This window comes from Rhinolophus sinicus, chromosome 18 (assembly GCF_057876585.1).
Source record: "Rhinolophus sinicus isolate RSI-liver-muscle chromosome 18, RSI-T2T, whole genome shotgun sequence".
Lineage (NCBI taxonomy): Eukaryota > Metazoa > Chordata > Mammalia > Chiroptera > Rhinolophidae > Rhinolophus > Rhinolophus sinicus.
Genome location: NC_142518.1, coordinates 5,476,640 through 5,491,345, shown reverse-complemented (window position 1 = coordinate 5,491,345; position 14,706 = coordinate 5,476,640). Strand labels below are relative to the sequence as shown.

Genomic DNA, 14,706 nt, shown 5'->3' with positions numbered 1-14,706 from the left:
TTTCCAGTCTTTGGCCCTTATACACTATGCCTCAGTTAATATACTTGAATGACTCTCATTTCACACATGGGGAATTACATCTATAAATTGATCTCTGGAGATGGAATTGTTAGGACAGAGATTATTTGCACTTTAATTTTGGTTGACATTGCCAAATTGCCCTTCAGAGATGTGACATGATTTTTAAATGCATTTTTTCAGGTGTATGAGCTTATATTTCACAGATCTAGGATACATATGCCATAAACTTAACATGAAATTAAAGTCTAGAAAGATTATGCTTCACCACAAAGCTGAAATACAAATTATAATCACTAATATCATACTAAATAGTCACTCTTTCTCAATTGAGAGCAATTTTGCCCCCAGAGAATATTTGATCATGTCTGTGGACATTTTTGGTTCTCAAAACCTAGGGGAGGAGGTGCTACTAGCATTTAGTGGGTAGATACTAGGGATGATGGGAAATATCCCACAGTGCACAGGAACATCCCACACACACACACACAAAACAGAATTATCTGCCCCAAAATGTCACTAGTGCTGAGGTTGAGAAACCCTGATTTAAAGCAGGGTTAAACAAATCGCATTTACATGATTACACTCTAAATACTGAGAATATAATTGAACATACTAACCCACACAGTACTATGCTATATAGCATGGAAGGAAAAATACAACAAAAAGAAGCAAGTATAATTTATTTTTGCTTCACTTAAGGAATTACTACCTCAATGTTGTGGGATGGATATTTCTAGCATATTGGATAAACTGAACCAGATTTTATCAAACATTCATTTGCAAAAGATGAAATTCAAAAGATGGTCAGAAATTCCAAGGCAGAGGAAAGGAGAGCATGAAGGTCTGAGAAGAGCAGGTAGAAAAAATGGAGGGATGATTCATTGCAAAAAGTGAACTGGGATCAATAAGCATTGCGTCAGACTAAAAAAAAACAGAGGTTTCTGAAAACACAGAGGATTGAAAGAAGCAACATCTGTTGATGAGTAAATAATGTAATCAGAAAAAGAAACATTTAGAGTCATTTTATACCTAAAGGAAGCTTCTTGGCCCACATAAGGAATGTTATGTTTCTCTGAAATTATTTTTGCTTGATTCAGGAAAAAATTTTATCAGTTGCTGTGTAGGAAATTTCCCAAAACTTAGCCGCTTAAAACAATACCCATTTATTATTTCAGTTTCCAAGGGTCAGGATTTTGAGCAGTTTAACTGGGTCCTCTTCTTAGGGTCCATAAGGCTGAAGTTAAGGTATTGGCTGGGCCACATTTTCATCTGGATGGCCAATTTATGAAGAATCCACTTCCTAGCTCCCTCAGGTTGCTGTCAAAATTTATTTCATTATAGTTGTGAAATTCATGGCAGCTTACTCTTCAAGTCTTTCACCTCTAAACCCTCCTTTAAAGGGCTCATTCGATTAGGTCAGACCCACCCAGAATAATCTCCCTTTTGATTAACTCAAAGTCAACTGATTAGGGAACTTAGTTATACCTGCATACTCCCTTCACTTTTGCCATATAATGTAATATCACAGGAAAGATAAAGGTAATGAGACTTTTGCCCTTTGCCATATTCTGTTAGAGGTCCTGTACACTCAAAGAAAGGGGATTACACAAAGTTATGACCAGTATGGAGTGGGAATCATGGGGGCCACCCAAGCGTGTTTCCACCATATATGGTTATCTCTCTCCTGAAATTTCTTGAATCAAATTATCATGGGCATTTGGACAGGACCGGTGGGCCCTGTATTGGTTGGCTTTTGCCAAATAGCCAACAACCACAGAACCTAAGTAACATAGAACAATACATATTTATTGCTCGTGCGTGTGGAATCAGCTCGGGGTCTGCTAGGAGGTCCTGCTGGTCTTGAGTAGGCTCCCTCACACATCAGGCTGATAACTGGGGCAACTCAACTGCTACACAGCTCTCTCCTGCGATCAAGCGCAAGCACGTTCTGGTGACCGCAGAGGTGAAGGTGGAAGGGCAGGCCCCGTTGCACACGTGCTTTTTAAGCCCCTGTCTTTGTCATGTTAGCTGACATGCCATTGGCCAAGCAAGTCCATGAGTGAGCCCAGTTAGAATGAGAGAGCCTACAAGGTTACATGGCAAAGGGAGTGGATACAGGAAGGAGTAAGGAAGTGGAGCCAGAACCCTAACGAATACCAGCTCTTCACCCCACCCCCAAAACTAAAGAGAGATATCTATTCCTTGAAACTTTCAGTTTCTCAGCTGGCTAATTGTGACTAACTTGACTTCCATGCTGTCGGCATGGAAAATAATACCAAAACAAGACGCAAAAATGGAATAGATGAGAAAGAGCCATGCCTACAGAAATCTAACTACAGCAACACTGTTGAGCATAATGAACTCAGAGCTTTATGCTGGCTGATTCCAGAGAAGGTGTTTTGTTCTCAGAAAACGGCTGCTACAAGAAAATAAATGCAGATGGCTTAATGGAGATTATGGACTTGCCTTATTTAATGCACGGGTGCCAGAAAGGCCCGTTCTCCCAGGATGGATGGAAAACAGTAAAACTGCAGGTGCTCATCTAACTGGGATGCTCTCATCAGCTTGTTAGTATCGGGATTTGTTCATCTCTTTAATGTCCATTAAACCAATGTAGTCATGTCCTGATACCTACAGGATCAAATTGCAACAAGGAAAGAATTTAGATGAAAAGGTAACTGAGATGCAAGCATTTTCAAATTATTTTCTTCTTAAATATTATCTATATTTGTAGTGACTGAGGGAGACCTGGATTTGAATCCCAACTTTGGACTTCACTAGCTCTATAATTTTGGGCAAATGATTTAACGTCCTCTGAATCTATTTTCTCATCTGTAAGAAGAGGTAGTGTTTTAACCTCACAGAGTTAAGATGTCAGAAGTAAAGGCTTTAGCTCTGTTTGCCATAGTGGTAGCACATAGATATTGAAAGTTATTATTTTTACAAAAATAAATACAGACTATACCCACCCTGTTGCATTGTGTAAAGGCTGATATTTTTTGTCGTATGATAAAGGTCAATTGTGTAATTTGCCAGGATTGTCTACAGGATAGCATTTTACACAGTTTTCATGCGAAAGGCCTTCCTTGAATGGTGTTTGTCCATCTGTCCTATCATTTAGAGGAATATTCTTTGCAGATCTTATATTGAAGGACAAGATCTAATAGTTTAACTCTACTGCACATTAGAAGAGGAAATGCTCAAAAACTGGCTGTCGCTCCTTATGCCACTAGGAAATCTACTGTCTCCAGTTCATGGTTCCTTCACTTGTCACAATAAATTCTAGTTAATTGCCCTCAACTGACTTTAGTGAGAGAGAATTACGTGACATCTATAGAGCTTTTTAATCTTATAAACATGTTCCCAATAATCAAATTCATACATTCAAATGCAAGATTAATGACATTACTAATTTTTTATTTTTCATTTTTATTAACACTTGTGATTATAGATGTTAATGAATTTCTTGTTAACAAATAGATATATATTTAATTTTACAATGTTTTTCATGTTTTTCTTTCTGAAACTACCTTTAACACATCATTTAAAATCTTAAATTGGGACCTTTTCCCAGCAGCCTACTTTTATTATCAGCAAAAGTCCAAAGATTCATTTTTTCAAGCCTTCATGGCAAAGAAGTTATCTGTATTTCATTTATTTTAGTCATTTTGAAAACATTCATGAAAGTTATTAAACATATACTTTTTTATAAATAAGAAGGAAAAGAATGTTCACTCCTGGCCAATTTGTTAGACAAAGGATGTTAGAAGCTGGTGTGCAGCCTCTCCAAAGGGTGTCCATGTTGCATAATGTTTTATACATAATGTTTTACGGCAAGATGACAGTTGTTATGCAAGGCCATGAAATCCCAAATGTAATTAGGATCTTGTAATGAGCAGCATTATGTAGGGAAATGCTTCTGACCCATTGTGAACGAGAAAAAAGTGTACAAAATTGAAAAACTAAATTAAGTTTCATTATGGACTAATTATCTTCCAAGTTCCATTGTTGTTTTAATACTTCAAGCTGAACTGGAGAAGGTGAACATTGGACTACCCTCAGAGATGATTGAAAACTAATTTGGAGAAAAGTGAAGTTTCAGTCAGGATAGTTAGTGGGTGTTTCATAAAGAGATGAATAAAACCTGGTCAATAGTCCCGACACAGTGGGATATCGAGGCAGAAAAGTCTGCGCTTGGCGCCATATGCAAGAAGTTAAGTGGTGCTGGCGCAAGACCAACATTAGCAACGCAATAATGATGTACTCCAAGGCACCCCACTTACTCCAGCCCCCAAAAGAAAATGGTTGATGTTGCTTTCTTGGCATTTTTAATCAACTCCTCAGTTATTACCCTGGCAACAGTAATAATATAAAGTTAAGCCTAAACAGTAATAGTTGTTAGTATTCATGAAAGTAGATTGTCCTTGTGTAAAGCCATCCAATGAAATTTTACTACTTCATAAACATTTTCTTTTAATATTCAAGGAAAAAATTAGTGACCTCTTCAAAATAATCAGGATAGTCAGGGTCCCGTTTTTGTCTGGAAAATGTTCCTGAAACGTTAAGTCTTTTTTGTTGGGTTAAGACTTTGGATTGGAGGCCAAGTTGTAGTTTGCAGCAATTCCAGACATCTGCTTTATGATGTTGCTGAAAGCATTCCCCCACCACATTAAACCCAGCTTTTGGGTTGTACAGTGATGTAAAGTTTATTGAAACATTTTTACGTTTGCTTTCTTTGACCACAATAGTCATTTTACTGTAACATATGCAATTAAACAGGAACACTGTAAACACAGTGACATTGATCGGATTATCATTGATTCTACTGAATGCTGTTATTGTTTTCATTCCTAGATCTTTGTTGACAAATCTAGGAATACGAGTGGATTATCCTAGGTGATAGAAAAGCTCATTGCTTTTGTTTCATTACTATTGTAATATTATTAAATATCTAAAGTGAGTTACAGGATTCTTGAGGCCCAGAGCTCAGAGTTCAAAATAACCCTTCTTTGGTTGAATCACAATCTACTATTTGGCTGTGGCACTATCCAGAAGTCAAGTTTATTATCAAGGAGAAGGTAAGGTGAGAAATTACCGAAAGTGATATGTAGTACGGAGAGCCCCATGTTACTAAACGATTTGTGAATGTTTTCCTGGGTCTCATAGAAGTGAGAATTTGTAGGAAAACAGAAAGCTAAGAGTCATATATGCTTTAAAGACTCACGGAAGTGTGCCTGAAAATACTGTGCATCCAAGATGATACAAATATTATGAGGTGAATTTTCACAATTGACAAAATACTTTTAAGTTCTTATCAACTGTGAGACTACTACGAACAATGTTCAACTCAAAAGTTGGAGAAAGTATTTAGTAGGATTCAAAGACAGACTTCACGGGGTGTGAATACCTTGAAATGCTATGCAAATATTTGTGGGTTGGTACGGATATGCATATGTGAACTTCTTTCTACAGAAATGTTTTATTAGATTCTCAAAGAGGTGAGAGGAAAGAAAGATTAAGGGACTGCTTGAGAGTGTGGTAAGGTATAAGTTGCCTCAAGATCAAAAGAACTAACCCTTTGACTTGCAAATCCACTGAAAGGGAAGGAGGGGGAAGTGAGTTTAGAGCCGCTCCGGAAGTGGAGGGCCCGGCCTCTACCAAGAACTGGTGAAGGAAATTCACCAGAGTCAGGAAACTTCATGACAGCCCAGTCACCAGGGAGCTGGGGAAAGGTTCTATTAGAGTGGAGATTGATGGGTAAGAGAAGAGAGTTGAGCCCAATACCAAAGAGATGTTTTCAGCATCAGCCAGCTGCAAAACAAAACAGGCTTCCCGCATGTTCTTCCAAGCATCATAAATTCTCAGCCTGCTCTCTAACCCACATCCTGCAGAATGCAGCCAGAGTAGCAGCCCCACTCTACTCTGAAACCAGCCATACTAGTGATGCAGCTGGTCAAAATCCCTATTGATGCTTTTCTAAGACCCACGCTGGGTCCTGAGCTGCCCGTGGGTGCCACAGTTTCAGGGTTCTCTTTGGAATATGTCTCCTAAATCGGATAACTACAGTCATACTAATACTGGATCACAAACAACACCGATGATCATTTTCTTAGCTCTCCTGTCTGAAGTTGGCTTGGAATTGGCCAGTCTCTGCTGGTCTCACTCCTTCACTTACTGGGCATTGTCTGGGCAGTAGAGCTGTTCCCTGTGTCTCTTATCCCGCTGGGAATGTTCTCCCCATGGCAATGGCAGAGGCACAAGGTGCCAACAGGAGCTCTCAAGACCTTGTAATGCCTACTCTTACAACTGGCACCTTGTCATTTTGGCCTCATCCTATTGGCTAAAGCAAGTCACATGGCCATTCAAAGCCATGTGATAAGGGAATATATCCCATCTCTTTAGAGGAAGCAACTGCCAAGTCACTTAGACCTGGATCCAGGTTGGGATGATGAAATAGAGGCAAAAATGCAATCTACTGTATCTACACTAGTTAGGTCAACTTCTCATACATAATCAGGTCTCTTCTCACCTCCTGTGAGTCTCAGAATTGGTGAGACCCCAAAACTTAATGATTATCATAATGAGAATGGAGGTGAGGGTGTAGGGGGAAGAATCAGTGGTTACTTCGCTGCTTTCTTCTCATCCGCTACAGCACCTAATAATGTATTATGCACACAATCCATGCTTCAGATCCCGGACAGAACCACCTTTGCTGCTCCTATAGAGACTGAACAGAATTTGCAATATAAGAATTTTAAGTGGTTTTTCCATGTAGAGCACACATACGAATATTTAATAATGAATACAGATTGACCTCCTACTGGAGGCAGGACACCAAGCACTCAAGTTTATTGGTTGCCTCCCTAAGAGGTGACAAAGCACTCTACTTATGGTTCAAAGCACCTAAAATTATGTCCACGTTGCCCATGCTTGCGCCAAAGAACTGCACCATGTCTGCTTTGCGTTGTAGGTCTGTGTAACTCGGCTGATAGCTGGATGATCGTACCCAACATCAAGCAGAACCACTACACTGTGCACGGTCTGCAGAGCGGTACCAAGTACATCTTCGTCGTCAAGGCCATCAACCAGGCCGGCAGCCGCAGCAGCGAGCCCGGAAAGTTAAAGACAAACAGTGAGTGCTGTGAGCTCAGCACAGCCGTCGTCTCTCATCTGCTCTCCTTTCAGCTGCCTCTGTTCCCCCTTTCCTTTCCTGTCTTCTGTCAGACATCGCCGACAGCCCCCAAAAAGCAAATACAGAACCAGTGGAGAGTAGTGGATTTTGTATCAGATACCTCTGGGTTCCAAAACTGACTCTACCCCTTAAGGACCGGGAGACCATTAACCTCTCTGCACTTCAGACTTCTCATTTTTAGAATAAATAATCCTGGAGGAGTGCTTGTGAGAATTACAATATATGAAATCTAACACATACTTGGGGCTCTGTAAATGGCAGATAATGTTTTCTGTAGCCGATTAGCAAATGAATAACTCTCTTCAGTTCTTTATTTTACTCCTGACATCTGCCTAGGTCTGTGGTTCTCAATTGTGGGTGATTCTGCCCCCTGGAGGCCATTTAGCAGTGTCTGGAGACATTTCGGGTCGTCACAACTGAGGTGGATGCCACTGGCAGCTAGTGGGTGGAGGCCAGGCATGATGGGAAACGTCCCACAGTACGCAGGACAGCCCCACAACAAAGAATGATCTGGTTTATACACACGTCTTGTAGCACTGTCGTCTCTCTCTGTCCCTTCCCACATGTGTTTTGTTTTATCTTCTTTTTTCTTTACATCTTTTTGATCTAGAAATATCATGTTCTATAACATGGCATTTCTTTGCATAAGACCTCCCAAGAGAAAGCAAATTGGACTGTGTCAGTATGGTGCCTTGTTATAAGGGTAGCCAGCCAGTCAGTGGGAACAATTAACTGTTTTTCAGGAGGACTCTCATTTAACCCAAATCCTTTATTTGACTCCTGATATACTTGTTTAAGACACATACTTTTAATCATTATGCTGATTTCTCTTGTCAGTGTTTCTGCTGGTAAAGAAGAAAACGTTTTTGGACATTAAGTAGGAAAAATATGAATAAATGCACACACTGAAGTCAACTCTGTAGCATATAACTTTGTGACATGTCATGACTGTGTTTTTAAAATCTGATTCTGAATATATATTGTTGGTCATGTTAAAATCAACATCCTTTTCCTCTTCCTCTTTTTGTTTTATAAACTTTTTTCCAGGCCAACCATTTAAACTGGACCCCAAATCTGCACATCGAAAGCTAAAGGTGTCCCATGATAACTTGACAGTAGAACGCGATGAGTCATCATCCAAAAAGAGTCACACACCTGAACGCTTCACCAGCCAAGGGAGCTATGGCGTAGCTGGAAACGTGTTCATTGATAGTGGCCGGCATTACTGGGAAGTGGTCATAAGTGGAAGCACATGGTAGGCAATTATATCTATTGTCCCGATTATAGAAAGGCACATCTCATTCTGTACTTTGTCAAAGCATCAACCCATACCAGGGTCCATCTTGAAGAATAATATGCAGAAAAGCTTTATCAGTCAGCTCTTGCTATAGTAATCCTGCATAACAAACACCCCAAAACTCAGTGGCTTCAAACAACAGCCATTTATTATTGCTCACCAAACAAGCCCAATTATGTAAGCACACCTCAAGGCTCTGCTTGCATCATGTCTACTAACTTCTCATTGGCTAGTCCCATGGCCAAACCCAAAGCCAGTGGTGTGGGGAAGTATATTCCTCCCACAGAGGTGAAAGGAGGGGGTGAATATTGGCCAAGCAATCATCTAATCTACCATTCAGTCAATAAGAAAAATAACTTGTTTTAAGTCCATCCATTTTTTATTTATGGCAAGAATTGCAGCTAAGATGATAAGAGTCCTGATCCCTGGGAGAGCTAGTATGCTAACACAACTCTTTCATGCCTTAAAACACAGGGCAGCCAACCCCAGCTCTTGGGCCAAACCTGGCGGGCTATCTGTTTTTGTAAGTGAGAGTTTATGGGACAGAGCGACACCCATTCTTTTCCATCTTGTCTATAGCTGCCTTTGAGCCACACAGCAGAGCTGAGCAGTTAAGACAGAATCCAATGGTCCACAAAACTGAGATATTAACTCTCTGGCCCTTTAAGAAAAAGTTTGCCGATACCTACTCTAAAATATTATTCGTCATCATTTTAAAAAAACTAATTTCTGTTGCCTGTATGTTTTGTGATTCTAGACTGGGCCAATTGCTGCAAGTGGCTGAGAGCAAAGGGCTGGGGAGAAGCAGTGCTCATAGACTGGGAATCACTTCAAAAGGTCTGGTAGATCCAGTCCAGTAACTGCAGCCCAGTGAGTTCTCTAAGCCTAAGGACGAAGGTCAGGGTGCAGTCTACATTGGAATCAGTTTACCTTGCCAAGTTAACCTCACAAAGCTGACCTTGCCTATTGCACAGCCACGAACTGCACCCCTTGCTCTGGCCAACTATCTCACAAATACCTGTTTGCTGTTGCTCCAAATGGGAGCTATTTTGTTTTCATTTAACCAGCCCTCATCTAGCCACAACTATGCGCCAGGCACTAGTCTAAGTATTTTACAAATGTTAACTCATTTATTCATCTGAACAACCCTACGAAGGTAGGAGCTAGTATCCCATTTTACAGAGGGGATGGCTGAAGCACACATCCAAGGTCACAAGGTCACAAAGCTCATAGGTTACGTAGCGGAGTTAGGAACTCTGCAATCAGGGTTCAAGCTCCTAACCAAGGGTCCGCAGACGTTGTCTGCAAAGGGCCAGAGAGCCAATATTTCTGGTTTTGTAGGCCAGATGATTTTTGGTGCCACTACTCAACTCTACTTAGAGTAGGAAAGCAGCCATAGACCATACATACATCCGCGAATGGGTGCGGCTGTGCTCCAACAAAACTTCATTTATAAAAATAAGCAGAGGGCCAGATTTAGCCTGTGGGTTATAGTTTGCTGATCCTTGCTCTTAACCACCATGCTATATTTTCAAAACATTCTAATTACTCTTAGGGCTTACAGGGGTGTACTTGATAGCTTAATCCTTGCTTTAAAAAAAGAAAACACCTCAAAACGGTATAACCTGAGGATGATGAATGTTATAGCAGTGTTCCTTTTGAGATAAGGATGCTAAAACACTTCTTAGTTATTTAAAAAAAAAGTTTCAATTCAAATTTATGTTAACTAATACATTGCATCTACATTTCTTTTAGTATTGGTACAAGTCAACTGAAATCTCAGAAGTGAAATTACAAGTTTGGGTATCTCATTTCTCCCAACAGTGGTACCTATATTGGCCAACCAAGTAGGCTTTCTTCTGTTGTGATCCTCACATTTCCTTTTCCAGAACCTTTCCCTGTTCTAAAATCCTGTTGGAGGATGGAGAACAAATGCTTCCACCCTACTTGGCTCTGGGCCATACTGGCATTTACAGTTTTTAGCTACACTGGGGCAAGATAAAAGCCCAAAGGAAAATACAATTAATTTTTGCAGGTGCAAAAGAGCAAACATTTCTAGTTAATTAACATGTTATATTAATCTGGGATGGAATCCAGTGTCTAAATAATTACAAGCCCATTAATAATTATTTATGATAAATGATACCTGATCGTTATGATCTCATTCCCATTGATGAATGGTGCGGGAAATTCCACCAGACCAGTTATATAAACACAGATCAACATTACCTTGAAAACACCCTCCAGATGTCAAAACCAACCCATGAGGGGGGAAATTTTTTAAATTAATTGCCACACTTTGGATTTTCATAAACCTGATTTTGTCAATTTCAGAAAAAATTCTCATGTAGAACGTAGCTTAATATTTCCTCAGAGGTGTTACCGAGGAAGGAGTGACCCATATGATCAAATGACTGTGACGCTTTGATTTGCAACAGCTAATGACAACATATATTTTCTCATGAAATATAGTCTTGACTTTAAATTAACATGTATGTTATGATCCATGCAATGGGCATGTTAACATTGCTCAGAGGAACACAATTTTTATACTCTTTTAATTCTCTGAGACTCACTGTGTAACTTAATGGAACATTACCTTCTGCCTGCACCTTTCAAGTTCAATAGAAACATGTGCCTAGTTTTACAGATTAATGATAATATAATGGTATTTTCCCTTGCTTAATGGACTACACACGTAGTTATTTTCTTACTCTCTAATGCTGTTAATGTGCACTTGGTATTTTATAAAATTGTGTTAACTAAACATGGGTTCACCCAGAGATTACTGGGCCAGAAGTCAAGGGGAAGGGGGCAAGATCCTGGATTTTGCTCCTAATTTTAACCTTCTCTGTATTTTCCCATTTGCTAAATGAAGTCAGTCATATCTGCAGCAGCTACTTCATAGGGGCTTCAGTTAAGGTTCAAATGGGAAATAAACGTCAAAGTTCTTTAATAAAACATAAAAGTGGTGTGCAGCAACAAAAAGGAAACAATACAGACATACAGCTATTTTGTGATGCAAACGCAGGTTCCAAATTATCTACCAGGGCATAGAGAACATCTATGGGGAAAATACTTAAAATCGCAAAACAAAACCCCTTTCCAAAATGTCTCAGTTAGGGTTCGGCAGAAAACCAGAAGTCACTCTAGGTACTCCAAGGAGGAAGAGAACCAGAGGCTCACTGGAGCCCAGGAAGGGCTGAGAGTACAAGTTGGGGAGGCAACTGCCCCAGTCCACGAAGCCTTGATGAGCTGTGGGTGCTGGAAGGCTACCCACAGCCCAGAGGCAAGTGTGCCCAGGTGCTCACCCAGAAGCTTCCACAAACCTCACCACTGCTGTGTGCTGTCTGGAAAAGAGTGTTTCCCCTCCCCATAGAACTTCTGGATCTTGCACAAGGGCATCACAATGGCGGAACCTGACCCAGACTCCTAATGCAAAGAAGATTCTGGAAAATGCAGCCCCAGATTCTCCCTGTGATGTAGGGCAGGATTTATGAGAGGGAAGAGGGGAGACTGAATTGATGGCAGACAGATTGCCACACTGGGCTTAATGGATTATCAATTCCATTCTCTTTTAATTCAATGATGACATGTTATATTCATTTTTTAAAACACAATACTCTTAATTATGTTTTAAACCCAACATGTGATTTTTAAAAGAATCACGTTTTATCAAAGACCAATGAAGTTTTTCTCTCTGAATTCAGTAAGGTACCATATGTCAACATCTAGTTATACTAGTTTCTGCGATAACATTAAAAAGTTAAATCGTTCACTCTTGATTCAGAATGATGGGTTTTGCTTATCTAAAAAACTGAAATACTATACTACAAATATTATGGAGGCATACCTTAGTGAGGTGAAAAGAGATTAAGAAACTTAGAAAACTGTAGAAAGAATTCTTAACATTTTTTTGAGCAGTGAGAGGACATTGAAATAACGTTAGAATAACCAGGATATCTATCTGCTCAAAGACATGGAGAACTTTTAAAAGTGTAGTAGGAAATATCATCAGAAGGGCTCTTGGCCGTGATGAATTACACAATTTCTGGTGAGGGAAGGCATTAGAGGGTGTTGTTTCAGTTTGTGGCCTTTTGAGTCATCCTAGGTTTAAATTCTGATTCTGTTACTTATTAGTAATGTGTCATTGGGCAAGTATAATAAAATAACAGTTACAGAATATTCCATGTCAGGCCTCGTGCCCAGAATTTTACATGTATTCTTTCCTTTACTCCTCAAAGATGGAGGCTGCCGTTATCTCTGTGGTATAGATGAAAAAACAGGCCGAGGGATGACAAGGAACTTACCCTATAAATGAAAATTATTCTCCACATTTGCCTTTTGCAAAGTAGAGAATGACAGACATGGCGTCGGCTGAAAAATTCAAAGGTCAAAAGAAAAAGTCTAAGATGGTGCTGTTCATGTAGCCATGGGCCACAGGCAGCCATTTAATTAATTTAACTTCATTAAAATTCAATAAATTTAAAATTCAGTGTCTTATTCTCAGCAGCCACAGTTCAAGTGCCCAGTAGCCACATGTGGCTCGTAGCTACCATATTGAACAGAGAAGAACATTTAGAAAGTTCTACTGGATGGCACTGGTCTAGAGAATTCATTGTGTGGTCTTCATGAGGGTAAAAAAGGCAGCAAAACACGAAGTTCAAATTCTTTTGTAATGGTCAGAACTGAAAACAGGAATGTGGGTAAATACAATGGCTCCTTTCCGCTCGCTGCTGTGTTTCCCCGAAAATAAGACCTACCCTTAAAACGAGCCCCAGTTAAGATGGTCAGCCAGATGGACACATTTAGTACATTATGACGATGTTTCAGAAGAAGATGACATGGCTGTATTTGAATAAATGTAGATTGTTGTACATGAAAAAATAAGACCTCCCCTGAAAATACGCCCTAATACACCTTTGGGAGCAAAAATTAATATAAGACCCGGTCTTATTTGTGGGGAAATAATGGTGTAAGACCCGGTGTTATTTTTGGGGAAACATGGAGTATGTTTAGAAGGCAAGAAGATAAGGAACACGTGTCAGGGCTCTTGCCAAGCTTTCAGTGAAAGAGAATGAACAAGGACAACAGAGGATCACATTCTTGTGACCCCTGAGGACCAGAGAAAAGATTTCACATACATGTACGACGTGCTCACTGTTTTCGTTGTTGCTGTTTCGTTTCTGCAGGTATGCCATTGGCCTTGCTTACAAATCAGCCCCGAAGCATGAGTGGATTGGGAAGAACTCTGCTTCCTGGGCACTGTGCCGCTGTCACAATAACTGGGTGGTGAGACACAACAGCAAGGAAATCCCCATCGAGCCAGCCCCGCACCTCCGGCGCGTCGGCATCCTGCTGGACTATGATAACGGCTCCATCGCTTTCTACGATGCTTTGAACTCCATGCACCTCTACACCTTCGACATCACATTCTCGCAGCCTGTGTGCCCCACCTTCACCGTGTGGAACAAATGTTTGACCATTATAACTGGTCTTCCCATCCCAGACCATCTGGACTGCACAGAGCAGCTGCCGTGAGCACCTGGCCATGTGGAGCTACTTTCTGGGGAATAGAAAGGGTCGTGGCCACCATTTAGGGGACAGAGAAAGCACAAGCTTCCAGAGTGTGATTAAATCTCGCCAAAAAAGTGTCCGGAAATCAGCTAAGATAGGACTCAAATGGGCGATTTCCCCGCTCTCCCTTTTACTGTGTTTTGTGTTAAGTACAGACTTTAATAATTTCTTCAATTTTTTGTATTTACAGGAAAATTTATAGATTATTTATGAAAGAAACATAACCAGGATTACACCTCTTAGGAATTTTTTGGTTTTGCACAATAAGAGGCCCATACGGTTAGCAGCCGTTATTTCTTCACAGTCTGTAACAGTGCAAATAGAATATACAACTACTTTAAAAATAAAACATAGCTTTGAACCTCGTAGGGAAGTAAGTGGGCTTTCTTACTCTGGTTTATTTTGAGGTGTTTTAACTGTGATGTCACAAGCTTTTACTGGATCAACTCAAATGGAGAGCGAAAAAGAATGGAAAGAATTGACTTTGGAGCTTGGAATCTGCCATGGCTAAATCTTTAATTCCCTCTGATGGCTAGTGGGATAATGTTGGAAAGAAAAGTTCTGAAACCTTTGGCCATATTTCACCCTGCTTTTCCCAGGACGAAGGATTCTGGGAGAA

At 40.2% G+C, this 14,706-nt stretch overlaps 1 protein-coding gene across 6 annotated transcripts in view; it reads left to right on the top strand.

Annotated features, from left to right (window-relative positions):
• The window catches only part of MID1 (midline 1), a 318,886-nt gene extending 304,426 nt beyond the window's left edge, over nt 1–14,460 (top strand). For all 6 annotated transcript variants that reach the window (XM_074323499.2, XM_074323501.2, XM_019746335.3 and 3 more), the window contains exons 8-10: nt 6,992–7,153; nt 8,261–8,468; nt 13,703–14,460. In XM_074323499.2, the coding sequence (XP_074179600.1) occupies nt 6,992–7,153; nt 8,261–8,468; nt 13,703–14,051 (719 nt within the window). In that variant the 3' untranslated portion in view covers nt 14,052–14,460. The remainder of the gene's footprint in view (nt 1–6,991; nt 7,154–8,260; nt 8,469–13,702) is intronic.
• Nucleotides 14,461–14,706: the final 246 nt, after the last annotated feature.